Source organism: Macaca fascicularis, chromosome 7 (assembly GCF_037993035.2).
Source record: "Macaca fascicularis isolate 582-1 chromosome 7, T2T-MFA8v1.1".
Taxonomy (NCBI): domain Eukaryota; kingdom Metazoa; phylum Chordata; class Mammalia; order Primates; family Cercopithecidae; genus Macaca; species Macaca fascicularis.
In genome coordinates this window covers 168,910,001-168,936,741 of record NC_088381.1, presented here as the reverse complement: position 1 = coordinate 168,936,741, position 26,741 = coordinate 168,910,001, and the positions used below count along the sequence as shown (strand labels likewise).

The window sequence follows — 26,741 nt, the reverse complement described above, 5'->3', positions numbered from 1 at the left end:
ACTTCCCCGGACAAATGCAAGCTCTTCGCAGAGCTAATTTCCTGTACCTTTGTGAGGCTGGGGCCCCGGACATTACGGACCCATTTATAAAAACAGGAGAGGTAATTGGGACATCTTTTGAAATCGTGTCCCCTCTCTCTCTTGCAGGCCCCCATCAGCCCTCTAATTTTACTTGGTCAGGTTACAGAGGATGTTTACATATGCCTCTTCCTGGAATTTCACCTCTTTGCTTCAGGAGTGGGCAATTAGAGAGAATTAGGGCCTCTTTGGTGCCTGTTTACTGTTAATGGCTGGAGTGGCGGAGGCAGCCTTGGGAAAGCAGTCTGCCCGTCTAATTGAAGCTGGCAATTTTTCGATTCCTCATTTCAGCTCGCAGGTATTGTAGCAACCAAGGTCACAAAACAAAAGCTGCAGCCCACCATGGTAATAACCAGGTGCAGGCCCGACCCGAGGTTTTGTGAGCTGTTCATTACCACACACTGCAGCACAAAGAGTAGCTGGAAATGTTTGCAAAGCTGAGTCTAAGATGGGCAGCCAGCGCAGGCGGGTGATGATCACTTTTCCAGAAGTTGTCATCCTGTTGGCTTTTTCAGGAAGTTCTCAGCTGACTGGGCCATAGTGCCAACAGAGGCGTTGGCGAGGGTCTCAGGACCCAAAAGGCACAAGGTGAGCCACGGGGGTGGCGGGAACGAACATCTCCTGCTTCTGAAGCCCCAAGTCCAGTCTCATTACACAAGAGTCACTCTACACACCAAAAAGGTGTTCCAGACCAGCCCAGTAGCCTTCCTGTTTGGAATAATACCCCATAAAACAGGATCCCTGCACCCCAGCTCATGCGGCAGCCCCTGGGAACCTTCTTCAGGCTCTGACTCACACTAATGACCGGTGACTGTGACCCCCTGACCACACAGGTCACGCAGGAGCTGGCAACTGGCAGGAGTTTCACCTCCAGGGCCTGCTGCCAGCTCACTGTGCAACCTTGGGCAAGGCTCTGGGCCTCTGGGATCTCTGGTTTCCCCATCTCTAAAGCAGAGGGGGCAGTGGACCAGTGACCCCCAAAGTCCCAACAACTCCAAAGACCCAGCAAACAAACCACAAATGACCTCCAGGGAGGCCCGAAGAAACTCCGAGACTGCAGGAGCACCAAGGCCACTCGGACGACCATGGGTCTGTACTCGCCCATTTTGTAGATGGGAAAACTGAGGCCTAGGGGACTGGAGACAGAGGCCAAGGTCACACCCACAGTCAGGGCTGAGCACAGGCTGTAACCAGGTGTCTGGAAGACTGCTCCCGAGTTGAGTTGCGGGAGAGAGCTGAGAGCTTTCTCCTCTGTCCACCTGGCAAGTCCCGAGTAGCGACAGTGTGACCAGCCAGGAGGTGAGTGGAGACCCACTCTGGTGAAACAGGGGCCTTGCTTTCCAGCACTGACCTCCCAGGCTCCTTCTGACTTGGAGAATATGGAGAACTGACAGGCTAGTACCCAGTTTAACAAATGAGGCTCGGAAGCCAGCAGCAGCAAAGTCAGTGACCAGCCAAGACCGAGACCGGGCCCCACTCCTGTCATGGCAGGGACTTTGCCCCTGGTGCCTTCGAAGTGGCCTCACCCTTACGGCAGTCTGGGGCAGTGGTGGTGCAAACAGTTTCGCTCTAACCCAAAGGGTCCCCTCTCTCGCAGCTGCCCACCAACCCTGCGGGCCGTGATGACCCCCTCCTCTCCTCCCTAACCATGAAACAGCAGGCCCTGTGGATTTCTGAGCCCCCTACCCCCAACTTCCTGAGTACAGAATCATTCTGTGTCCACTCCCAGGAGGGTCCAGAGTAAGGGCTGGAGTGGCAGAAGGAACAGCCCAGCTGTGAGCGAGGAGGCTGGAGCAGACACGCGGTCAACCTTTGGCCCCCAACTGTCCTCCTTCCCCAACTTTCCATCCCGGACCTCTCTCCCTGCAGCCCCATTCTGTCTCTTTGGCTATATGTCGGGCATCAGGCCCCAGTTGATCAAATTTTTGTTTACAGGCACAACCACTCTGATTCCCCTTTGCTAAGAAACTTTCAAAAGCAATCCCTAGAATCTGAGAGCGTGAGCATCCCAGGGTCGCGCGAACCCGGTGGCTGGTTAAGTGCATCATTGTGCAGCCTTGGAGCTCCTGACACACACACAAGGGCAAGGGGCCCCACGCAAGCCCTGGGAGGGAACACACACACACTCCGTTTCAGGGGAAGGTAATTGACGTTTTCTTCTTTTCATCTGAAGAAAAGGCACCTTCCATTGAAAAGGCGCATTCACAGGACCTGGGAAAACTCATCTACGCTCAGCCCTCCCAAGGATCCCCAGGTGGCTGTTCCCCATGGGGGGCTCCCCCACATTCCTCTCGGCCCGAGCCTTTGTTTCCATCTGAAATGGCCCTGGGAGCTCCCAGGCTAAGAGTCTCCTCCTTAAGCCCCTGCCAAAGACCCTATTCACTGCTCAGAGTAGAGGCAAGCCGAAGGTGGTGGGCAGCCTTCCTTTCTCTCAGGGCAGGGGACTTAAGAACTCTCCATCTGGATTTATTTTTAAGCTCAAAGAAATTGGAGAGCAATTAAGAAAGTCATGGCTACACCCTCCACCACCATCCTCTCCCTTAATGAACTCTCTCACACACAGTCCCTCATGTCGGGAGGCCCACGGTGGCCCCAGCAACCCAGCACCTGCTCTGTACACGGGCCGCCCACGATCGCCAGGGGCTCGGGGGTGACAGGAGCTGAGAGGACAGACAGAGATATGTCCCAAGTCCTCATCACAGTTTGTCCTGAGTAAAGTGACCACAGTTTTCCACGGTGAGGATTGGGGCTCAGGCCCTGGCCTCAGGACCTGACTCAAACCCAGAAGGCCCTAGGAATTCCAGATCTACGGGCGTCTCAGGCACCGCAGAGCTCGTCTTGGCACAGATAAGGGGTCTCTCCATGTCCACTGGATCTGGCTGGAGCTGGGACCCCTGTTCTGGCAATGTGCCGTCCTGCTGCAGTGCCTGCAGGGCTCCTGGGAGGGAAGGTGGGAGGGGAGGGGCCCTCTGCACTCCCACCGTTCCTGGCTCTGAAACACTGACCCATCCATGCCAAGGAGGCAAGCCTGTTCTGTGGCTCCTCTTTCCTTAGCCTCCCCCAAGAAGCTGTGGGCAGCCCAGGTGTGGGACCGCCCTTTCTGAATGGGCTCCATACAAGACCCTCTCCTACCGCAGACTCATCCTTCTCCTTTCCAGACCAGGAACCCCACACTTGAGAGGCCTCGTTTCGAAAGGTACACCTCTTTTCTAGACGTTTCCATCCGCTCAAATCGGGGATGGGAGACCAGGCTAGACTTCCTTATTCCTCCTTGGGAAGAGGGGACAGGGCTCAGAGAAACAGCCGGGAGGGGGAACCAGTCCTAGGGGACAATTCACAACTTATTAATTCCAGTCTCCTAAAAAGAAGCCGCTCCCAGCAACCCAGGGCTTTTCCACTGCAGCTCACAATGCTGGCTTCCACACTGTCCACTGCCCTTTAACCCTTTGGGACCTGAATCTGTCTCCTTCCACACTCCCTTCTGTGGAAAGCTCCCTTCTTCTTTGCAAGGAATAATTCATTAGCAAGCTCATTAAAAATGGGAAGATATTCCTTTTCATTCTTTCTGGAAGTCAGATTGCTCATAAAAAACACATTTAAGTTATTTCATGTAAATGAAAGAATAAGAAACACATGCATCCTGTTGCCCTTAAGTCTTGCCAGGTTTTGACATTATTTGGAGAAACGTACTTGGAAATACATTTGGGGTTTGAATCACAACGCAGGAGGCATGAGGTCAGGGGCCTGGAAGCAGCAATGAGCAACTCGCAGGTGAGAGAATGTGGGGGCGTTTTCTTCCTTTCCACGAGCTCAGGCCTGAGCTACCCTCTTGGTTTCCTTTCCCAGCCACCCAGAGTGGGCAGGTGCGAGGAGAGCCAGTTTCCAGACCAGACCATCTTTACCCAGACACTTGCACCCACCCAGAAGAGTGCCACTAGAGGCGGACCCAGGAACCACTCAGCACGATGACAAATGGCCAGAGACCCCTCACCGCCCTCCGCCGACGTGACAGGGTCCTCTATGGCTCCCTGCCTGGTCAGATGGGGTCTCATCTCCACTCACTATGGCTCAGGCATTGGCCAATCCATCAAAATAGAATTTTCCTGAAAATGATCATATCTTTCAGCACTTAATAATGGCCTTTCAGGCCGGGCGCGGTGGCTCAAGCCTGTAATCCCAGCACTTTGGGAGGCCGAGACGGGCAGATCACGAGGTCAGGAGATTGAGACCATCCTGGCTAACACCGTGAAACCTTGTCTCTACTAAAAAAAAAATACAAAAATTAGCCGGGCGTGGTGGCGGGCACCTGTAGTCCCAGCTACTCGGGAGGCTGAGGCAGGAGAATGGCGTGAACCCGGGAGGCGGAGCTTGCAGTGAGCCGAGATCGCGGCACTGCACTCCAGCCTGGGCGACAGAGCAAGACTCCATCTCAAAAAATAATAATAATGGCCTTTCAACAGGTCCCGAGAAGATCATCAGCAAGGCTGACGTAGTAAGTCACGTTTCAACTTCTTGAATTGAGAACATGGTATATTTTTACCTATTTTCTACCTAGTGACACACAAAACCCCAAATACGTGTTTGCCTGAGACCGAAATACTCATGAGCACCTGAAACAGAACTCAGTGCAAAGAGGGTTCCATTTCAACCCCTGAGAGCCAGGGGCTGCCAAAGCTTGATCCTGTCTGGGCCTCACCTGTGTGGCCCTGGCCTTCACTTTGACTTTGCCCCTGGGCTTAGTCCACCTTGGGAAAGTCCTGAGATGTCCCTGAGAAACCAGTCCAGGAGCTGATGGCATCTGGCTCAGACCAGCTACTCAAATGCATTCTAGTAAGCTTGGGACACGACGCCCCCAGGACCCCAGCGTCCTGCCCCTGTTCAAACCTCGCCTCCCAGGCCTCTTCTCCACATCACTGTGTTTGCAGGTGGCTCAGCAAATGCTAGCCTTGGAGTAAATGTCACAGGGCAGAGCCTTCCTGGGCCCCCTCCCTGGGTTTAGCCCTGGGCACACACTCCCCCCATCTCTCCAGGCTGTGGGGCTCTCCAGAGAGCAGAAACAAGCAGACAAAGGCAACAGCCCCAGGTTAGAGCGCCTCTGCCCCCTCTGCCTACGCTGCCAGATTTTGTTTAAAAATAATATCCCCATCCCATTTCCATTTCAGGGGAGAAGGGCAGGGCTGCAGAAGAGCTGTCTCCAAATCCTCTGTTTGATTAAAGAGCATTACGGAGGCTGCGCTGGAAACCAGAGATACTCTGGGGGTGGGGGTGGCGGTAGGGGTGGGGGGGTGGAGGGTGGGGGACGGGGGGCGGGGAACTGCACACGGGCTAATGCACGCACACGGCTGAGGACTAGAGGCTGGGCCCCACTCGGTGTGCAGCTCTGTTCATCCACTTCCTTCTCAGAGACCCCATGTGTGGGTCTCCAGTGAGGAGTATTGGCATCTGGGCCAAGGACAGTGCTAGGACCCCCTCAAGGCTCCATAAATGTCTAGGGGAATGGAGCCAGCCTCACCCCATGGTTCAGAACTTTCTCAGCGCCCACCCGGATTCTCTGGAAGTCTAACTGCACTCATTCACCCCAATGACCACCCCAGGGGCGTCAGATATGAGGGATGCCAGGATCCTGACACTGCCTCCCAGGGCGGCTGGCTCTAAAAACACCCCATCGCCCTGAGTGAGCCACAGGATCAGTCCCTGGGAAGCAGAAAGGAAAGTGGCCTGAGCTGAGCTGAGCCTCCTCTCCTCCTGCCGGCCCAGCCTTCACCCTGGCGTGGCTGTCCAACACGCAACCCTGAGCCCCCTGCCCTCCACGACACCTTGCTTGGTTGCCGTGCAAGCCACCTTGCTGCATGGGTGCTCCCAGGGCACCCAACTAGACCCTCTGGTCCTTAGTGCAAAGCCCAACCTTAGGCACCCCAGAATAACCCCAAGCCCGAGCCCTGGGCGGCTCCCGGATGCATCTTGAATTAGTAAAACACAAATAAACAAATGATGAGTCCTCGAGTGAGTTGTGTGGCTCCAATCCCCTGCTTTCTTCTTCTCTACCATTGCTGATTTTATTTAAACAAACAAAAACATTCCCATCTCATTGCAACGTCAGGGGTGAGGAAAGGAGGAAAGAGAAGAACTTGCTCAAAAACCACTGTTTGATTAAAGGACATTATCAAAGCCTCATGTGTGAGAAACCACGGTTCTCACAGAGCGGGACGCTACCACGGCTGGTGGAAAGAAATGTCTTCCTGGCTGAGGAGCAGGCAAGCATTCCCATTTCCTCCTCTATCAATGGGTCCTTGGGCCGGGTGTGGGCAGGGCAAGTGCCCCCTGGATCCCTTCTGACAGTGTGTTCAGCAAAACCGTACTGAGGGTTCCTATGTGTCTGGCCCGAGCCGTTCTCGGGGGTCTAGAATGGAGGTGGACACTTCCCACTTACCATCGCCGGCCCACAGCATCCATCAGCCAGGCTGGACCCCCACACCTGCTTGCTGGGTATAGCAAGGGTCTCCACTCCGGGCAGCTCTCCGGCCCCCAGACCCCTCGGGCTGATGTGAAGAGGATTCACCTTGGCAGGGTGCCTCCTCCCCAGATTAAATGCTGACACTCTTGATCAGAGAGGAGAGACATGAGCTGAGCTAATAAAATCCTGGTGTCTCAAGAAAGCAAGAAACTCACCCCAAACCACGAAGGAGACGAGAGGCCCGCCAGGAAGAAGACTTGGGTCCAGGGTGGTGGGCCCCATCGGGGCCTCTTCCGCGGCGTCCATCAGCAGTTCTTCAGCTGACCCAGCCAGGCCACGGCCCACGTGCCTTGGGGAAGGGCAGAGAGTTAGAATCACGGCAAGGCAAGCATCCCGGAAAAGCCAAACACGCCCAAGAAAGACACGGGGCTTGGCCTCACCTGCAGTTTTTTGCTTTTCAGTGGAGTGGGGTGACTAGTGGGGGATGTCCAATGATAGGAAAAGGTGCAAAGAAGCAACGGGCTGGGTTAGAGGCAGCCCCAAACCCAGAACCAAGTGGGGAGCAAGGGACCAGGCAGGGCAGAGCCCAGGACTCTCAGGGCCATGGCGAAGACAAGGGCAGGCAGGGGCAACACCCACCAGGGCACGATCACGAGGGGTCTCTGGGAAGGGAGAGGCATCTGTCCATAGCCCTGAGGCCAGGCCCACAGGAGGAGGCATTGGAGGATGCTTGGCAGGAGATGGAGACACCAGCCGGGGCTTGTCGGGGGCACTGGGAACCTGCTGGAAACAGGCAGCTGGAGTGGGAGTGGCTCCTGGGTCAGGGCAGTGATACTCAGACCTCAGGAGGGCCAGGTGACCACAGGTATGGGGTTGGCAGGGAGAACCAGACTGCTAGGCAGAGGGCTGTGGAGCTGAGCCCCGGAGCCCAGGGATTGAGGCAGAGAAGGGGAGGTGGGTCAGGCCCACCTCAGGAGACAGAGCAAGCGGAGCGCCGGGTGGGTGAGGAACCTGGCCGTTGGAGAGCCACCAGGGAGAGCCAAGTCAGCAGCTGGGCAGAGGCAGAGCCTGCAGATGCTCCCTGGAGGTTTCCCCTGCTGGTCCTCTGCATGGGACACGGGCCCCAGCAGCTGCTAGAGGGTTAAGGAGCTGGACCAAGCCCCGGGGGAGGAAGGCATCGTGGCAAGGGAAGGGTCGCAGTCACAACCACACCTCGAGAGGGAGACCTGTGGCCAAAGCCCGGGGGCACACACTACAGCTGTTCCCATGCCCACTTTGGTCCTGAGAGACTCAGGGCCAGGGGTCCAGAACAGCTCAGCATCAGGGATGGGGCAGGGAAGGCAGAGAGGGAGAAGGTGCTGGCTCCGACCAGAGCAGAGCCCTGGGCATAGCTTGAATCTGCCCTCACACCCTCCAGCCTGACCTCTATGGAGCCGGAGTCCACTGCTCCAGCCCCTGGGGCAACCCCCCGGCCCGCCCTCCTGGGGACACAGAGGCCATCAAGGGATGGGCTACGGTGGCAGGTGCCCAGGCCAGAGCCAGGGCTGTGGATGTGCTCAGTTAGGATCAACTGTTGGATGATGGATGGCCGCGCAGGTGAATGCAAGGACGCAACCAGCAAGGCCCCCGTTCAAGTGGGGCCAGGGTCGGAAACTGCTCACACCCTTCTCAAAAATGAATTCCACCCTCCAGCCTTTGCACCTAGAACTCTTCGCGTGGCCCACCTGGTGGCTCAGCTGTGGTGGTCGAGTCCTTCCATCCACTCACCTGGCAAAACCCTACATCCCACATACTCTAACAGAGCCCCACTCTGTGCCAGGCTGGTGCTGGGACACCCTGAGGAAGCACGGGGCTGGCCAAGGGCACCACAGGAGGGCCAGGTCAGGGATTGGGGAGGGACAAAGAGAGGGAAACATTGAGAGAGGACAGGCGAGGAAGAAGGCAACAGAAGCAGAAAAAGCAGTGACTCAAGGAGCCAGGTTAAAGGGGCTGCCCCTACACTCAAGGAAGCAATGAGATCCCTCTGCCAGCGCCTCAGAAAAGTCCAGAAACCCAAGCAGGATGGGGACGTGGGGAGTTAACTTTTAAAAGTTTGTTAAGGCTACAGGAGCTTTGGGCACAAAACCCCAGAGAACCTGCCCGGGGCTAACTGATTTCTTCCATGCCCTCTCCAGGCTTTTGACTGTCCACAGGAGCTACTGTAGTACTAACAGTGGCTTTGGGGCCTGTGTGTTAATGATTGCCATGTATCTGAGGGTGAGGAGGGTGCCATCGATTCTTCGTTACTATCGAAGAAAGTCTTCTCATTTAGAATCAGGCGTGCTCTATTTTTCTACTCGCCAACAGCTACATGGCAGGGAGGCCAGGTTTTCGTGTGATCTCAGCTTCAGAGGTCTATACCCCAGTCCACCTGTAGTCTCAACACTCCCCTAGACAGAGTGGCCAACTACATCACTGGGAAAGTCTCACCTTGGCAAAAGGGGATGAAAGATTGCCTCAGGCTTTTGCCCCAACCTGCCAATGGAAGATCCTTCCACGTTCTTTCTCATGGGGCACTGCAGTAGAGTTGGTTTTGCTAACTTGGAAACGGTATCCAATTCTAATTCACGATGTCAGAGAACCGTCAGCCAACAGACTCATCAAGGAAGGAAGGCCCCATAAGGTTTCAACTAATAACATTTTCTTGCTCCAACTACCCCCCTTATCCCCTAGTTTTTTCCCATTTGGCTAAAGGTCCAACTGGAGTCTAAGGTTAATTGGAGTGATCTAATCATGATTGATCTGCCTTGGGGTGAGAAATGTCCAGAGCTTGGGACAAATAAGGGCATGTTTCAGACTCAGGACATACCTGCTCTAAAGAATTATGGGCTCTAGGGAGCTCAAAGATCAGAAAAGAGGATGGGGGCTCAGTTAGGGTACAGGACATGTGGGTGAGGATATTAAGGGGCAAAAGAACTACTACAGGCCGGGCGCGATGGTTCACACCTGTAATCCCAGCACTTTGGGAGGCCGAGGCGGGTGGATCATGAGGTCAGGAGTTCGAGACCAGCCTGACCAACATGGTGAAGCCCCGTCTCTACTAAAAATACACAGTAGCCAGCTGTGGTGGTGGGTGCCTGTAATCCCAGCTACTCAGGAGGCTGAGGTGGGAGAATTGCTTGAACCTGAGAGGCAGAGGTTGCAGTGAGCTGAGATCACGCCACTGCACTCCAGCCTGGGCGACAGAGACTCCGTTTCAAAAAAAAAAAGAGAACTACAAGTTCTGATGCTACATTCCCAGATGTGAGTTTTAATCTCCTCTCCACTGATTGATCCTGACTAATCAATAGCCACTGTGCCCCAGTTTCAACAGTCTGCTGGAGTCAAATCTGAACCCCAAACTATGCCCTCTTATGGGGGGCCCTCTGGGATGCCAACATACATTCACTTCTTCACCTGGCTAGGCATTCCATGGGTACTCACTTTGCAGTCACTCCCCTAGGGCCAAGCCTAGGAGTTACTACTTCCCTATCACTTGTTAATCTTGAGTGAGTTTTGGATGTCCTCAGTGGGTCCTGAGACAAGTCAGAGGAGAGCTAGAGTAGGGAACTGATCACCAGTGGTCCCCCTGGTCCTCAGCTCTTGGAGAGAGGGAATGAATGCTCTGGCCAGTTCCATCTGCGCAAAGCATCGAACAAAGCCATTTTCTACAATGCAACCCTGTCCAAAGCCCCCCTTCTCAAAGCTGCCTGCAACTTTCAACCCCACTGAATGGACTTCGTGCTGGGTCAGAGGCAAAGACTTAAATGAGGAGCAAAAGAAACGTCGACTCCATCACCAAAATTAGAAGTGTGGCTTAAGAAGCCACATCGCCCCGGCCCGGCAGTGGCCAGTTCACCTCATTATGATAATCAGTGTGTTTTTCCTTCGCAGACAAAGAAGGCTCCTTATGCGACGAATATTGGAATCCAGCAGCTAACCTCATTAACGTCTGCAGCCTCTTCCTTCGACAAGGCCCAAGATTAGCCCTGTGTTCATTAAGGGAAAAGGACGGAAAGTGGAATAAAACTGAAAAACACCACCGGGGTAAGGGGGAGGGGAGGCCCTCTTCTTCTAGCCATTCATTCACTGAAATACTTCGTGTACCTTCAGGATTTAATCACCAGCGAAGTGGGCGGTGGGGAGGGGGCAGGTTTTACCAGGATGTGGGAGGTAAAGAGGTTAAACTCAATGGAAGGAGTTAAAAACCCAAACTAGGGTGATTTGATGTGAAAGCTTCCTGGGATTTGTCATTGGGATAATCAATTTAAAACCTTCTTCCCGTTTGCTTTCTTTTAGCCCAACCTAACGTAAGGGGAAACCGTCTTTGGATGTGTTTTTGGCTTTTAATATTTTCCAAGTCTCCCTTTCCTACTTGTTTTTTGTCTTTAATGCCTTTGTTTAGTTATTTTCTTCTCCTGTCTCTCCTCCACGCCCCTCCCTTTCCACTTCTTTCTTCTCTTTAGTCCTCCCCATGGGAACCGAATGTATACGAAAATCTAGTGGTGCCTCCAGTTGTATTTTTCTCATGAATGCTTTATTGACTTTGCTTCAAGCCCTTCAAATAGCATCTGGTGCTTACCTGTGAGACATCCCACCTGACCTGCCAGATAAAGATGATTAACCCTATTTTGAAACTGAGATAAACCTGGCTTGGAAAAGTTTACCTACCCCGAGGTCTCAGCACTAAGTAATTTAACTAGGACTCAAACCCAGGTCAGCGACTCCTGACTGCTTAAGACAGCATGGTAAGAGGCAGGTCCAGAAGTCGAGAGACCTGGGTATGCAAGTTCCTAGGGACGCTAAGAACGAGAGAAGGGGGAGCAGGTGTCTCTGTGAAGGGGAGTGTAAAGACACAGAAGTGAACCGGGGCCGCAGAGCCCTGTGAGAGAAGGCATGAAAATGTGTCGTCGTGTCCATGAGCTGAAAACATGACAAGGATTAAGCTACAGAAAAATCTTTACCTTTGTGAGAGCCCTTCCACGGAGTAGAGCGAGTCAGGAAGCAGTGGGTTGAAGAGGAAATTGGAGGTGAGGAAGGAAGACAGCAAGTGTAGACAGGCCTTTCAAGAAGCTTGGCTGTGAAAGGAAAGACAGAGGCTGTAGTGGCTAGAAAAGATGACAGCAGGGACCTGGGAGGCTCCAGGCTGCAGGCAGAGCAAAGTTAGAAATGCAGAGGGAGGCCTTCTGAAGGAGGCCGGGACTGAGACAGGTACAATTCTTCCTCTAGAACTCAGGGAACAGGAGTTCAATGATCCAGTGGGGCCCAAACTACAGAGCCTCTTGACAGCCTCTGTTTCCCTGGGAGTGGCAGTGGCCGGCCCTGACTCAGGACAGGGAGTTGTGAGGATCAAATGAATGGACGGTTGCAAAAAGTGACAGAAACATTCACTACCATTACTCACTGGGAGCAGGACTCCCGATTTTACAGCCCACTCGAATCTCACTGGGGCCCAGATTTTCACTGACCATAAATTATTCGTCCTGAACATTAAGGATGTAAAAACCACTGGTAAAAGCTGCCAGTCTCTGGAAGACAAAAGGTCCCCTCCTAATAGCCTGGATTAACTCAAAGCAGGTCTCCGCCCACTTCGTTTGTCACCGTCAGAGTCATCCTTGCACCTCCATTTGCCACATAATCCAATCAGTCCCTTTCAGAGGCTGGGCAGCTATTGTCTACACCGAGCTGGGCTTCTCTAAAGCAGCCCAAGTTGGTTTTGTCTTGTCCGGACAAAACTGGTTGGCTTAAAAGGGGACGAAAGAAAGTCCTGATCAAATGAGGACCCCAATTAGGTTCCAAGAGACTGTTTTCATTATCTTTGTACCAGATACCTAGCCTGGTGCACTGGGCAGATTGTCGGTGCTCCAGAAAATGTTTGTTGAATTAATTCATTTTTATTTATTCTGGAATTTCTTAATTGAACACAAACACACACAGCACCTACTCAGTGCTGTTCTCACTAAGGGAGAATAGGGCTGGACATGTGAGCGAGGAGGGACAGCCTCGGGTGGTTAAGTAGCTTGCAATTTCCACAGCAATTTACAAAGCACTTTCATAGTAGTTACAGCATTTGGTCTTCAAAAGCGCCCTGTGGGGTAGATACACGAGGGTATGTGTGTGTGTGTGTGTGTGTGTGTGTATGTGTGTGAGTGTGTGTGTGTGTGTGTTTTAATCTCCATTTAGACCATGAAAGAAACTGAAACTTAGAGAAGTTAAGCGACTTGTTTAAGGTCACATCATTATTAAAAGGTGAAGTCAGCACATGGTACCAGCACTGGGGCCACCCCGACCCCCAAGACCACCCCAGGCAGCTGGGATTTCAAACAGTCTGTCCCATTGTCAAACATTTGGTTTGAAATAAAAGGACTCTTAGTATAATGCTGGGCCAGAGGGGAAACAGGGGTGAGGGCAGCTAGCGTGGCACCCTGGGTCCAACTCCAACCCCTTCTCTTGCCAGCTATGTGACCAAATACTTACACCTCCCCCCAAGTTTCAGTTTCTTTAATGTAAATGTAAGTCCTGCCCCACGGGACAGGGAGTTCAGTCCTCACGGGTCCTCTCTTCCTTTCAGCTTTTTTAAATTACACAAATCAACACTAACAAATTCATCCTCACCTGGAAATGAGGCTGCCTCATTTGCATACACATATTACATAAAAATCCCATGTTCATGTCACATAGAAAGTGCTCTGGAAATGGCCACATGCATAATTCGTATTCTTACTCAAGTCAGCCCGTCGATGGTCTCTGCAAAGCCCCTACCTGATGCAAGGAGAGCCCGTGGACAAGGGCTGCCTGGAGTGCTGTTGGAGAATAAATAAGACGAGTAAGACAAGCAAGAGGGGTGGGAAGGGACTGACCTGCCAAACCTTTTCAACAAACATTTGCTGATCACCTCCTCTATGCCAGATCCTGCCTGAGGCCTCTTTTATCTCATTTAATTCTCACAACAACCCTAGGAGGTTGCTCCCATCGACCCCATTCCCCAGAAAAGGACAGAAAGATCTCCAGAGAGGTGGGACATGCCTTTGGTGATTCAGTAGCATGCTCATTCCAGAAGCCCACCCAGGGCCTTGGAGTTGCCAGCAGGATGCTGGTCAAGCCCTTGGCCCAGGTCCCCCTCCTGAGAAGTTCCCAAAGGGATCCTTCCATTCAAGACATCGTAAGGGTGATGACAGAGTCAGTCAACAAAGACTGACACCCCCTTGGGGAGGGAAACACTCCAGTTTGCTAGCAGGTGAACACAAAGACTTATAGGAAAGTACTCATAGAGTCACAGCATGAGCATAGCAAAGGTCAAGGCTTAATGCCCAATGCCCCCTCACTAGGGCATTGGTTTAAGTCTTTAGGCAAGAGGGACAGCTGGCTGGTCAGTTCCGGTCCTCTTCATCCTTTGCCATCCTGGTCCTGGGGGTCAGTCAGTGGCTGCTTTGTATGCTGGTGGGATCCAGGAATCCGTGCTCCTAGTGCCCTCTGCAATTGATCAAAGGTTAGAGAACCTGCTTAAAAGCCCAAGCCTAGATCATAATTACAGTTTAAGTTAATTAATTACAATTAAAGCTGATTAGTTAAAAATTTAAAATTGTCTTTTAATTGCTAGTGGGTCTGGGGGTGGTGCAAGGACAGTGGTGGGGTTGGGAGATTCTACCCAGCATGTTGAATATGAAACGATAGCAGGAGGGTTGAGGTACCGTAAGGCGTAGATGGGCAGCAGGCCCATTGGTAGCAGCTCGGCATGAAGAGGAGGTGGTCCTTGAAGACAAGGAGGTGGACGTATGATGTCATCCCTGAGGAGAGACCCTATGGCATGGGAGGGCGGCAGGTTAGAAACCATCTTTGTGACCTCTAATGGCCAGCACCGGAACAGCAGAGAGCCAAAGGGGGCAGGCGGAGGGAAAGGCAGGGAGGAGTGGCAAAGGGGAGGAGTGAGGAAGGCTTACGGAGGGACTGGGAGGAAGAGGGAGGGGTATGGAGGGAGGAAGCAGGGGGGTCAGGGAGAGGGGAGGAGGGAAGGGGAGGGGAAAAGAGAGATAAGGAAAATGAGGGGGGAAGGGGGAGGAGGGAAGAGGAACGATGAAAGAGGGAGGAGGGAGAGGAAAAATAGGAGGGGGAGGAGGGATGAGGAAATGAGAAAGGGTGGAGGTAGAGGAGAAATGGGAGGTGGAGGAGAGGAGTGGGAGGGGGTAAGGATGATTTGATTGACAAGTCACAAGTGTTAGCTGTGTGCGCGTGCGCAACTCAAAACCCAAGTTAGCGTGGCAGGCACACACCGCTAGGGGGCGCGCGGCCCGCACTCGTAACCCAGGAGCTCAGCCACCTGCGGCGCCCCCGCCCGCGCCGGCGGGCCTGGATGGACAGGGGGTGCCCAGCAGGTCTCAGGCTAGGAAAGGCTCCACAGCCCACCCCAGGCCACCGCGCCAGGTCGCTACGCCCCCTCGACACCTCTCCAGTCACCACCAGCCAGAGCCCACCTGTGGCCGCGGCGCAGCGCCTCCCGCCCGCACCAGGAGCCTCCTGCGCCTCCAGTCACCCGGCCCCAGCCCCGGAGGAACGTGGGCCACCCAGGAGACCCGCGCCAGGCCCCTCAGGAGCGCCGCTCCGCCTGCTACAGGGAAACGCAGAAATCCCAACTCCCACCTTCGGCAATCCAATTAATTAAACACACGTTCACTAAAGTCAGAAAGACCCAGTCCTCCAGACACCGCTGTCACGCATGTGGGTGGTCTCGGAACGAGAGACAGAACCTGTGACATCGCTGGAAAGTAACGCAAAGGGGGCCACCCTGCCGCTCCCCGCCTTCGCCCCCAGGCGTCGACATCGCGCCCCTAAAAGTCGTGCCTCCCTCCTTCGCCACAGCAACAATTTCCAGACCCCGCTGATGGCGCCTCACTGACCTTGTCACTGCCTCTCTCTCCATCCTGCTCAAATAAGCCACACTTTCCTAAGACCCCCGAAATAAAAAACCACTGGAAATCAACTAACGTGCCTCTGTGCGCCTCCACGACACCGGAAGCCACGGCGCCAAGGCCGACCCCAGCCTCTGCGGCCCCTCCGCAGTGAATCCGGGGGTCTCGAAACTGTTCCCTCTTGGGTAAATGAATCCAGGATCCTCCAGTGGATCCCGCGCCCGACCCCCTCCATCAGGAGAACAAAGGCCACCTCCCCTCCCCACCCCGCCCCCCAAAATTCCGCAGTGCCGCCAGCGCCCTCTCGCGGCCAGCCAGGAAACCTTCCAGAAACCTGCCACGTAGCCACCCGCCTGCGCCCCCACCAGGCCCGCCGGCCCAGGGTGGGAGGGGGCGGCCTGGGGGGGCTTGACTCGGACAAAGGAAATGGCAAAAGGCAACTTGACCAAAAGTCCAAGCCTGCAACATGTCAGGATTTTCGAGTGACCACCATGCAACGCTCTGAAGACCCCTGCGGCCCCCCATCCCCAGCTCCCAGCATCCAGACCCCGGCAACACACCTCTTTTCTTCATTTCTCTCCTCCCTCTTCCCAGACCCAAGGATACGGCCGTCTCTCTGCCCCAACCCACCCCCTGCATCTATTCTGCCTCTGTCCCCAATCCCACGACCCCCTTCCGCAGGGACTGATCCTAGGGGGCTACTGGCAGGTTTGCACTTGGGCGCCATCTCTCTCCACTGTGAAAGTGGCTGATCAGGACAGAACCAGATGATATCGGGTGGAAATTTTACTCTACATTTTGCCTGGGGTCCACACTGCACTAAACCTGTGTATTTGGATTCGGAAAACCTCGTGAAGAGGAACCTCCACTCCTCCCGCCCACGATCCACCAAAAACCTGGCCAACAGCTGGCAAGGCAAATATGCCCGGGAGACCCTTCTATTCGGGTGCTTCCCCCCCTAATTCATGGGGCATGCAGAAGGCATCGCCGCCATATCTCCCACTATTAACGCGATTCTAGAGGCGGCTTCCAATACAGGAAATCCGGGGTTCGCCCCCCAGTGACTGCCACACACCCGAATCCAAGAGGGGTTCCGTCTGATTCCTCCCGCTCCTCTGAAGTCCCTGCCACCCAGCCCACCCTCAAGGACTAGACCCCCCAGAGAGGAGCCCTGACTTCCCCCCAGGGAAATGTGCCTCAAGATTTTCCTTCTGAAAATTTTGTTGCGGACACTCGGGGACCAGGCGAAGTGGGCGCCTCCAGCAGTAGGACCCGGGATCAGGCTCTCGGCGTGTCCAGGAGGACAGAGCCCATCCCAGAAGGGGATGCCGTCTTCCTTTGGCACATCCTTTGCGGCAAGGATGGCCAACCACTCACCAGGTGAGGGATCCTCTCGTGGGCGCCCCAGCTCTCCCGAGGAGCCGCAGCCAAGGCCAGCAAGCCAAGGCGCGCTCCCTCTCCGCTCTCCGCCGTCTGCGCTAGGGGCTGGCTGGGTGGGGTTTATATGGAGGCGCAGAAGGGGTGGTCTCTGACGTCAGCGCATTCTGCTGCAATGCGCTCATTTCTCTAAAAGTGATTGGCCGGAAAAATGAGCCCCCCAGATTCTATGACAAATTGCTCTAGCCGCACCCAGATTGCAGCAAAGAAGGGAGGAAAAAATTCTGCCGCAGTGCCCCTGGCCGCCATGACCAACACCCTGTGGTCACGGGTGCTTTTTCCCTGCGTGAGCTCGACTCGCCAGGCAGGGTGAATTCGGGCACAATGTGTGGGGGGAATGGTCCCGAGGGCTGGCCGTCCGAGGGCGGCCGAGGGCCAAGGTGGGGCTGTCGGGGCGCAGATTCCACACCTGGCGGTTTCGGAACATCCATCGGAGGATGCGGGCTTAGCGAAAGAAAATTATGCTTTCTCTTATTGTTCAGGAAAATAAAACGCCCGGGCGACATAACTGGTTTCCAGATGTAAGCCGGAGGCTGTCACCCCTTCCCAGCCCACCCGTGCGTTTCTGACTGGTTCTCTTTGACACCGGAGACAGAGCTCCGCGTCTCCGAGTCAGAAAAACCTGGCTGTGAGTCCCGGGCTCTGCCGCTTACAACTCATGTTCACGGAACCCGCTATGCCCCTTCCTCTTTCACGGGGTCCGTTTCCTCCACCTTAACGAGGGGTACCCCCCTACACACACACCAGGGTTGTAATAAGAATCCAGACAGGAGTCGTGCCCTCTAAGGAAAGTACTTTTAGAGGGCAGACTGTGTCCCATGTGGAGATGCCTGGGCCACTCCTCAAAGTTGGGGTGATCCCCACACACATGCACTTTGGAACAGCCCCACTGCCACCACCGCCCCGAAAAACAGGCAGCGACACATGTTGCGCCGAGCCCCGCCGCGGCCTCGGCTCTGGGGCTGGCACATGAGAGTTAATCCCTAACAGGTGGGAGCCCTCGGCAGCTCTGCCCGGCTCTGAGTGGCAGAGCGTGCAGGGCCGTCAATCAAATGTCCTCTCGCAAAGGTCAAAATGCTGTTGAAAAGGACCGAGGATCTATCTTAGGGTGACAGGTGGGTGGCAGCCGGGAGGACAAGGATGGAGTGCCCGGTGACAGAAAGTGGGTGAGGATGAGCAAGGGGCCCCAAAGAGGACAGCAGAGAGGCCCCACCGAAGGCATCAAGTCAGAACCGCTCCCCCGCACTTCTTTGGGGGGCTCAAGTGGCGTCAGAGGGAGCCCCCCATGCCCAACGATCCCACGAGGTGACTGTAAATCAGACGGGAGCTTCCTGGGCTGAACAGAAGGGAGAAAGGCTATTTCTACGTCCACAGTTAATGACTAGGGAAGTGAACATTGACCGTCAGGTCACTAGAGACGCTGAGCCTTGGGAGGGCGAGCAGGGGGCTCGTTTTTGCACAAACAGGCGCACTGTTGGGGAGATAGAGACGTGGGACGTTGGGGTCCTCGTGGGGCGCTTCTTTAATATGTCAGGTAACAAGAGGGAGAAAGAAAACACCCCCTTTTCAGCCTGTGGAGCTTGCCAGGAACCCCAGGGACTAGAGCCCCGGAAGCAGGCCTTGCACAGCAGAAACGCCCGCATCAGCCACAGACGTCAAGAACGCTTCAAAAAATCATGGCTCCGAGCACCCGCGTCAACAGGAGAACGTTTATTAGCCACAGTATTAATAGCTAGGAAACAGCCAGAGCTGGCCGGGGCCAATCAGCAGCCAGGAGCCCCTGTCGTCAAGCCCCCACGGCCAATCAAACGCCGGCAGGCCCGGTTGCTAGCCTCTCGGGGGCAGAGGCGAGGGGCGCGTATTGACAAGGGGCTCGCATTCACCCTCCGCGCGTGGGAACTGTGGTGGCCGCTAGAGAGCATCCGCAGCCACGCACCCGGGGGCCCGGAGGGCTGTCGTAGACACAGTGCCAGCCTGCGTCAGCCCTGACGCCCCAAAAGGACATGAGTTGACGTTCTGGTGGGAGCCCCAGGCCTCTGTTGGATTGCTCCTGGAGCCCCTAGAAGGAGAAACTTCCAGACGCCCGATATCCAGTCTCTCCCCTCGAGGCCTGGCGCCCCTGCAGGAAGTTGAGCCTCCCAGTGAGAAGCCAGCCCTGCCCTATTCTGGGCCCTCTGGCTCTTGAGCCTGCTCCTTTGAGATTCACAGTAAACCCCACTCTTCTATTTCAGGGCCTTACTGACAGCTGAAGGAAAAAGACCGTGGAAATTATGGGTTTCCTACAAAGCACCATGGGTTTGAATCCCGGCTCTTCTCCTTCCACGCTGGAAGGCTGAGGTCCAGGCCCTCCCTCTCGCTGGGCCCCTACTTCCTCATCTGGAAAAAGGAAAGACTTGGACAAGATGGTCCCCAAGGAGTCTTCCAGTCCTACTTTGCTTGATTTGAATGTATACATCAGGCGAGTCAAATGTCTTCCAGAACATTCTGCATGACAGTAATTAGTATCAGGTGTATCCTGCAGTCCATGTGGTTACTTCATCATGCTGCTTTTCTTTCCATTGTATTTTATTTTAAACAGAACTCCATGGCAACATGTTTACCCTTCTGGCTTCCTAAAAGAAAGAAAATGATGGGGGGGTGGGGGGCGGGAATGGGAGACAAAGAAAGAAAAGACTGCTGCAAACTAATCTCCTCTGAACGTGGTTTCACCACAATTTTTAAAAAACATCCATATGTTTAAATGTTTTTGTTGGCTTTTCTGGAGCTCAGAACCTAACTTTTTAAATATTTATTGGTCCAAAGCAATGGAAGAATTCTTGAAGGAGCCAAACCTATGGTAATATTTGGATCTGAACTATTTCTCAATCTGAGCAATGCTATACATGCTTTCCTCGCTCAGAAAGGCCATTCAAGGGCTCAGATTTGTATCTATAGGGGAAAACAGACAAGGAAATCCAGGTTTGAGAAATGGAGCACTTTCTCTCTGTGCATGCTGAAACCCAACTCTCCTGAAATCCTGGAGGCGAGCCAGTGTCCCAGACGCATGGCTTAGCTTGCTGCCTTTTTTTTTTTTTCCACATAGATCTAATTCAAAGCACACATTTTTCTTCTTTTTTTAATTCATACTTGAGAACCCTCAAAAGCCGTGTGAGCAGCCTCCTATCCACATGTACATACTTATGGGCAAGGGGACAAACCTCCTAAGAGCCGGCCAGGAAATGAAGACAAGGTCCTCCTATACCCATCTCCCAGGCATGGTTAAATGCACTCTCTTCTCAAAAAGCATACTCCGAACGTTTACAAACAGCAAACCCCAAGTGCCTCCCCCTCTAAGCCAATGTCCCAGTTTTCTGCGTACCCCTGAAATTTAGCATGCACCAGAGATCTCTTGAGCCCCTCTTCCGCACTCCCCCCAGGGGGCTGCAGGGATAAGGAGGCTGCTTGTAAGCTACAACTGCAGTCCCAATCCCCAGTTCTAGTGCCAGCCACTGGTCATTCAAACCCCTGAACATTGCTGAACCCCCTCCCACTCTGCCATAGACCTCAGCTCAAGTCAGAGAAGCAGTTGAGCACTTGGGCAGTCTTCCATAGGGCTGAGTTTTTCCTTCCTGTGGGACAAGGGGAAGCCTGTCATTGTCAAGTACAACTTCTGCCTCTCATAAGAGGTGAGGCTTGACATCAAGTAGTCAAGGATTTGGAGGAAATGATCAAACACACCAGGCCTATCTTCTGGGACCTTGAAATTGACAGCGGCTCTTCTAGAAAACACACCGACCCCAGCTCCCAGTGCCGGGAACACTCTGCTCCCCTTAAAACCAGAGTTCTGGGCTCAGCCCCAACCTTGCATAGAACAGTTTGCCAAATCGTAGATACTAAAAGACAAATAAAGTTCAACGCCTCTCACAGAAGGCCAAGGATGAAGTTTAATTCCAGGTAGACTGCTGGGTTTCAAGGCAGCACATCTGTGTGTTTGAGCTAGCTAGACTTCCAGCCATTCCCCATTGACCAACAGTAACCCAAGAGTAAATGTTCAACAACAGAGTTGCCCTTTTCCTCATCAGCCTCTGGAGGAGCGTGGTATGTGGACAAGCAGGGGACATTGCTCTTTGGGACTACTTTTTATAACTAGTGCCAATGAAAAAGAGCTGGAAGGCAATGCCCCCAGATGGTACCATTAGTTGTGCTGGATGAATAGATTCTGAGTGATTTTTCTTCTTCCTTTCTGCTTTTACGAATTCCTTTACTGGCATGTGTTCCTCGGAGAGAGAGAGAGAGAGAGAGAGTATGTGTATGTTTTAATGCTGCAGTTCAAAGCCAGGCATAGTGGCATGTGCCTATAGTCCTAGCTACTCAGGAGGCTGAAGTGGGGAGGATCATTTGAGCCTAGGAGTTCAAGGCCAGCCTGGGCGACATAACTGTTTTTTAAAAATCATTTTAATGTAACAGTACAAGAAAAGTGACCATTTTAGCCTCTTCTTTATTGACCTCAATTTAAAAATCTTTTTTTATTAAGTAAATAAAAATCAAGAGACCCAGGATTCATGTCCTGCATAGCATAAGGCCAAGTTCCTGGATAGAGGCATTCATGCATGGGTGGTAGCTGTGGGGTGGGCACAGAGGTGGGTGCCAGTGGCAGTCACCTAGCTGTGCCCAATTTTTGGAAGGACTCTCCTGAACCTGTCACAGAGGTGAACAAATTCCAAGCTGGTAAAAGCAAAAAAAGTGCACCTCAATGATTTCATTCCTACTGGAGCGACCTAGAGAAATCCATTTACGAGAAGACAAAGCAGGCCAAGAACGGGGTCTTGGTGAAGCAGACCACTGCCATGGGTTGGGATTTTAGAAGTCACATCTTGACACTAGGAAAAGATAGCCACATTGCCCCACCCCACCCCCACCCGGGGCCCCCTGGCTTTGGGTGTGGGCCAGCCCCAGATTCAAGCAAGGGGTTTTCTTGGCCCAACTCCATGGAAATATTTCCTTCGGTGGAGCAAAGAACTGCTCCATTCAACGGCCTGCGGCTAGGGAGGGGGTGGCTTTCGCTGTGTTGACAGAGAACTGCAGAGGCCTGGGGAGGGGCCCCAGAGGAGAAAATGTGTTCCAGGTAGAACAGGACTGGAAAGTTTGCTCTTTTTTTCTTTTTTTTTTTTTTAACTAAAAGATTGCTGACAGTTGAAAACCTCCCACCCCACCCAAGAGGCTCCTAGAGGAGGCATTTGTCCTAGGTTTCAACAAGGACTAGAAATGTCTTAAGTCTTAATGTCGAAGGGAAGGGGGCCGATGCTGGGCGCACTTTCAATTTAAACATTCAGGGTCTGGATGGCTCCAGAGCACACAGTTGGCCTCCCTGAGCCAAGCCTGGTGATACCTCTGTCTCAGAGCTAACCCAGAAGCCACCAACTCCTGGTGGAGCCAAGGGTGCACAGGAGACGCCCAGTGATTAGAGGCCCGTGCACACAGAGGCAGTGGTCAGGGGTTCCAGAGGGCACACAGTCCTCCCTCGTTGAGCCTAAGTTTGCTGATGTCCATGTCACAGCCCACACCCAGAGGAGGGTACCAGCAAAAGTAGGAATCTCCTTTAACTTTCTCCAAAAAGCCCAAATCCACGGGACTCTTGCTTCATAGAGTCACTCAGAAGCTCATGAGGGGTCCGGGGAAAGTGGCAATCCCTGGGAGACAGGACGATGCATTCCACCTACCACGGCAGTCTACTGCCGCTGCCAACCACCACTGCCTGCCACCGCTGCCTACCACCACTGCCTGCCACCGCTGCCTACCGTGGCAGTGTACCACCGCTGCCTACCATCACTGCCTGCCACCACTGCCTGCCACTGCCTACCACCACTGCCTACCATGGCAGTCTACCACTGCTGCCTACCACTGCTGCCTACCATGGCAGTCTACCATCCCTGCCTACCACCACTGCCTACCACCGCTGTCTGCCACCATTGTCTGCCACTGCTGTCTGCCACCGCTGCCTGCCACTGCTGTCTGATGCTGAAAGGAGATGAGAATCAAACAGAGCGCGGCACATGGCAGCGCAGGGCGAGTGCCACTCCATGCAATGGCCTGTGCTGCCCAGAGTCTACCGAGCCACACATCGTGCACCTGGCGGGCGGGCTGACCACCCCATAAGCACAGTGTCACAAATGCTGACTGCAGTCTTTCTTTCAAACCAGTGAGTGCAGCTCACAAGGCGACCAGCAGTCTTGCCTGGTGATTGAAGGTTTGGGCCCCAAGATCAGACTGCAGGCGCTAGTCCACTTGCTACCTGTGTGGTCTTGGGTTGGTGGCTTAACCTCTCTGAACCTCATTGTCATGATCTGTACAATGGGGACAAAATACCTTCTTCAGTTGAGAAGATTAAATGGGGGAAAACGTGTGCTGTGCTCATGGCAGGCCCCAGCCATATGACATGGGGTGGGGATGAAGAGCCTTCTTGTCTTCCATGTAGTTTGCACTGATTTTGTAAGAAGAAAAATTTTATTTTGTAATTTTGTAAAAGTCAATCTGGCTGGGCACAGTGGCTCATGCCTGTAATCCCAGCACTTTTGGAGGCCAAGGCAGGCAGATCACTTGAGATCAGGAGTTCGAGACCAGCTTGGTCAACGTGGTGAAACCCCGTCTCTACTAAAAATACGAAAATTAGCCAGGCCTGGTGGCGGGTGGCTGTAGTCTCAGCTAATCAGGAGGCTGAGGCAGGAGAATCACTTGAACCCAGGAGACAGAGGTTGCAGTGAGCCGAGATGGTGCCACTGCACTCCAGCCTGGGTGACAGAGCGAGACTACATCTCAAAAATAAGTAAGTAAGTAAATAAATAAACAAACAAACAAACAAACAAATAAATAAATAAAGTTTGGCCGGGCACAGTGGCTCACACCTGTAATCCCAGCACTTTGGGAGGCCAAGGCAGGTGGATCACCTGAGGTCAGGAGTTCCAGACCAGCCCGACCAACATGAAGAAACCCCGTCTCTACTAAAAACACAAAATTAGCCAGGCATTGTGGCACATGCCTGTAATCCCAGTTACTAGGGAGGCTGAGGCAGGAGAATCGCTTGAACGCAGGAGGAGGAGGTTGCAGCGAGCCGAGATCGTGCCATTGCACTCCAGCCTGGGCAACAAGGGTGAAACTGTCTCAAAAAAAAAAAAATTAATTAAATTAAAAGTTAATCCAACGTATCAGCTAGGTCCATGAGCAAAGGCCTGTGCCGTGGGTGCCTTGCTACCCTTCCCTTCCCACGGACGTGGGACAGTCTGGAACAGCCTTGAATGCTTCCTCTGAAATGCAAAACAGCTGCGCCCCACTGAGGTTTTGGGGACGGGCCCTGCCAGTCCCCATAATCGGCCAGAGGGAAAAGAGAAACAAGCGTCCCCACTCCAGGCCTTTGGGCTGAGCCTCGCTGGTCGTCAGCAGCCCAGGCTGACCACCCGAACACAGCCGCCTGGCCCCTCGCCCTCTCTCCTCATGGCCGACAAGGGCTGTGTAGGGTGCTGTCTTCCTATTTAAGACTTCCTGTCTCAGAGTGTGGAATCTGAGATGTCGTTTACAAGCTCAGTGGGAAAACAAATATTCCAGATAAAAATATTCCCAGGACACTTGGCCTGCCCCTGCCGTCTTTCCTGTGACTCTCTTGTTCCTGGTTGGGGTGGGGACTCTGCAGCCTGGCATGGGACATTTGGCAGTGAGGAGGCCATCAGGCAAGGTGAGTGAGAACACAGGCTCCCAACTCAGACGGCCTGGCTTGAATTCTGATACCACCACTTGACTTTGGCTGGGATCCTTTCACCTCTCTACACCTCAATTTCTCCACCTGTAAAACAGGGATAATAGTACTTGCACTCCAGCCTGGGTGACAGAGCGAGACTCCCAAGGGTGTTGAGAAGGTTAAATGAGGCAGTAGGTGCTCAGTAACCCAAGTGGCATCCTCCCTCCTCCTGCAGACAGCCCCCGCTGCCCCAAGGAGAGCAGGCCTCACAGTGCCACCCACTCCACAAGAATGTGGAGCTCAGAACCTTTACATCGGTCTCCTGTTTGCAGGAACAGCTCCAGGCCTGGCAGACAAGGTCTGTGCGCCTCTGTAGCCTCCACCACCCTCCCTTCCTGGGAATCCCAGGCCGGGGCAGTGGGAGATTCTCAGAGCAGCCGAGAAGTGCACCAGCCCCTGATGCATGCACTTTCTACAGCCATCATGCCAACACGTCCTGCAGCCTCAGCCTACCCAGAGTTCATTTCCTCCCATTTGGGGTAACTTCACCACCCCAGGTCGCTGGACGGGACCGAAGGTCACCAAAGGTCATCCCAGAACACCGCAAGTCACCTTGGCTCTCAGTGCTTCGCCCAGAAACCTGAGTCTACCCCCTACACCCGTCTACTGAGCTGCCGGGGCTTATGTTGTGCAAACGCTGCGCCCTCTGAGACAGGGGCTCAAATGTTCCACATACCCTTTAGGTGTTTGCGGAAAGGATGAGCTCAAAGACGACTGCCTCTAGGTAAACAGAGCTGCCCTCACACATGTGATGATAAGGAAAAGCAAATGAAGGCTGCCTTTGAACGGCCTTTTGGCTCCACCAGCTCCCAACCTAAAGCTGTGTTTGCAATGGTGAACTGTGGGGGATGGGGGCCTGGAGGTGGTGGGGGAAGGACGGTGGCTACTAGCACCCTGGCCCTTTGAGAAGGGTCCTGCCCACTTCGCCCTGCCAGGCCTAGGTTTCCCCCCTCCAAAAATAGGAAAATTGATATTTATGCCACAGACTTGCTCTGAACACAGACTAAAGCAGACTATTTTCTTTTTATTTATCTTTTTTTGGGACGAGGTCTCACTTTGTTGCCCAGGCTGGAGTACAGTGGTGGAATCATGGCTCATTGCAGCCTCAAACTCCTGGGTTCAAGCAATCTTCCTGCCTCAGCATCCCAAGTAGCTGGGACTACAGGCACCTGCCACCACATCAAGTTTGTTTGTTTGTTTGTTTGATTGATTGATTGTTTTTTTAAGAGACAGGGTCTCTCTATGCTGCCCAGGCTGGTCTGGAACTCTCAGATTCAAGAGATCCTCCTGCCTCAGCCTCCCAAAGTGCTGAGATTACAGGCATGAGCCACCGCACCTGGCGACAGACTATTTTCTAAAAGCCTCCTACATTACCCAACTAAATAGGGACGTTAAGGGTCAAGATCCAGGGCTAGGGAGGTGGAACTCTGGAGCAGGAGGCACAGGGAACATAGGCAGGGGGCACAGGGAACATAGGCAGGGAAGCCAGGCCAGGCACACTCAGAACGGGCTCCTCCAAAATACACCAGCAGAGTATTTGAATGTTTAGCCTGAGTTCTGTCAACTTTAAAAGACAATTTCAGATTGTTTTACTTATCCATTCATTCATTCCATTCAAGAAGCACTTCCTGGGTACCTAGGGCTGGCATTATTTTACATGCCAATGGCTAGGGATAAAATGACAAGTGATGAGACAAGCACCCTGCCTCACTGAGCTCAGAGCCAACAAGGGAGCTGAACTGCACACCTAGTGTGTTCAGGCTCCACTCTGCACGCCTCTGCTTAGATCTTAGATGGGTCGCTTGCTCAGCCCAGGCCCTGAGACTGAGTGAATGCTCTCCCTGGAGGATTAAATGAGAAATGAAACGATAACATTGTCATTTAACCACAAGAGAGAGCCCACAGAGGTTTGGGATGCCCAGGAAGAGCTGGCACCTCTCACTTCAGTGGGAGCATCGGGAATCTGGGCCCACATCCATTCCCGCGAGTCTAGCCTTATGTACATTTCCCAGAAATTCTCACTGTTTATACTGAGGGGCCTCCCTGGAGCAGAAGTCATTCAAATCCTGTTTTCAGCTGT

General features: G+C 53.5%; 1 protein-coding gene across 33 annotated transcripts in view; it reads right to left on the bottom strand.

Moving 5' to 3' along the window:
- Positions 1–16,933, bottom strand: part of LOC101866646 (uncharacterized) — a 35,524-nt gene extending 18,591 nt beyond the window's left edge. For 3 of the 33 annotated variants that reach the window (XM_073998224.1, XM_073998226.1, XM_073998228.1), the window contains exons 1-6: positions 16,834–16,933; positions 14,242–14,350; positions 13,313–14,023; positions 11,515–11,628; positions 7,172–7,315; positions 6,748–6,881 (exon numbers count right to left, since the gene is read on the bottom strand). In XM_073998224.1, the coding sequence (XP_073854325.1) occupies positions 6,748–6,881; positions 7,172–7,212 (175 nt within the window). In that variant the 5' untranslated portion in view covers positions 7,213–7,315; positions 11,515–11,628; positions 13,313–14,023; positions 14,242–14,350; positions 16,834–16,933. Of the gene's footprint in view, positions 1–6,747; positions 6,882–7,171; positions 7,316–10,409; positions 10,540–11,514; positions 11,629–13,274; positions 14,024–14,241; positions 14,351–16,833 lie in introns of all 33 variants that reach the window. The other 30 variants (XM_065518486.1, XM_073998225.1, XM_073998227.1 and 27 more) reach the window with 20 other exon arrangements.
- Between the last annotated feature and the right edge of the window lie 9,808 nt (positions 16,934–26,741).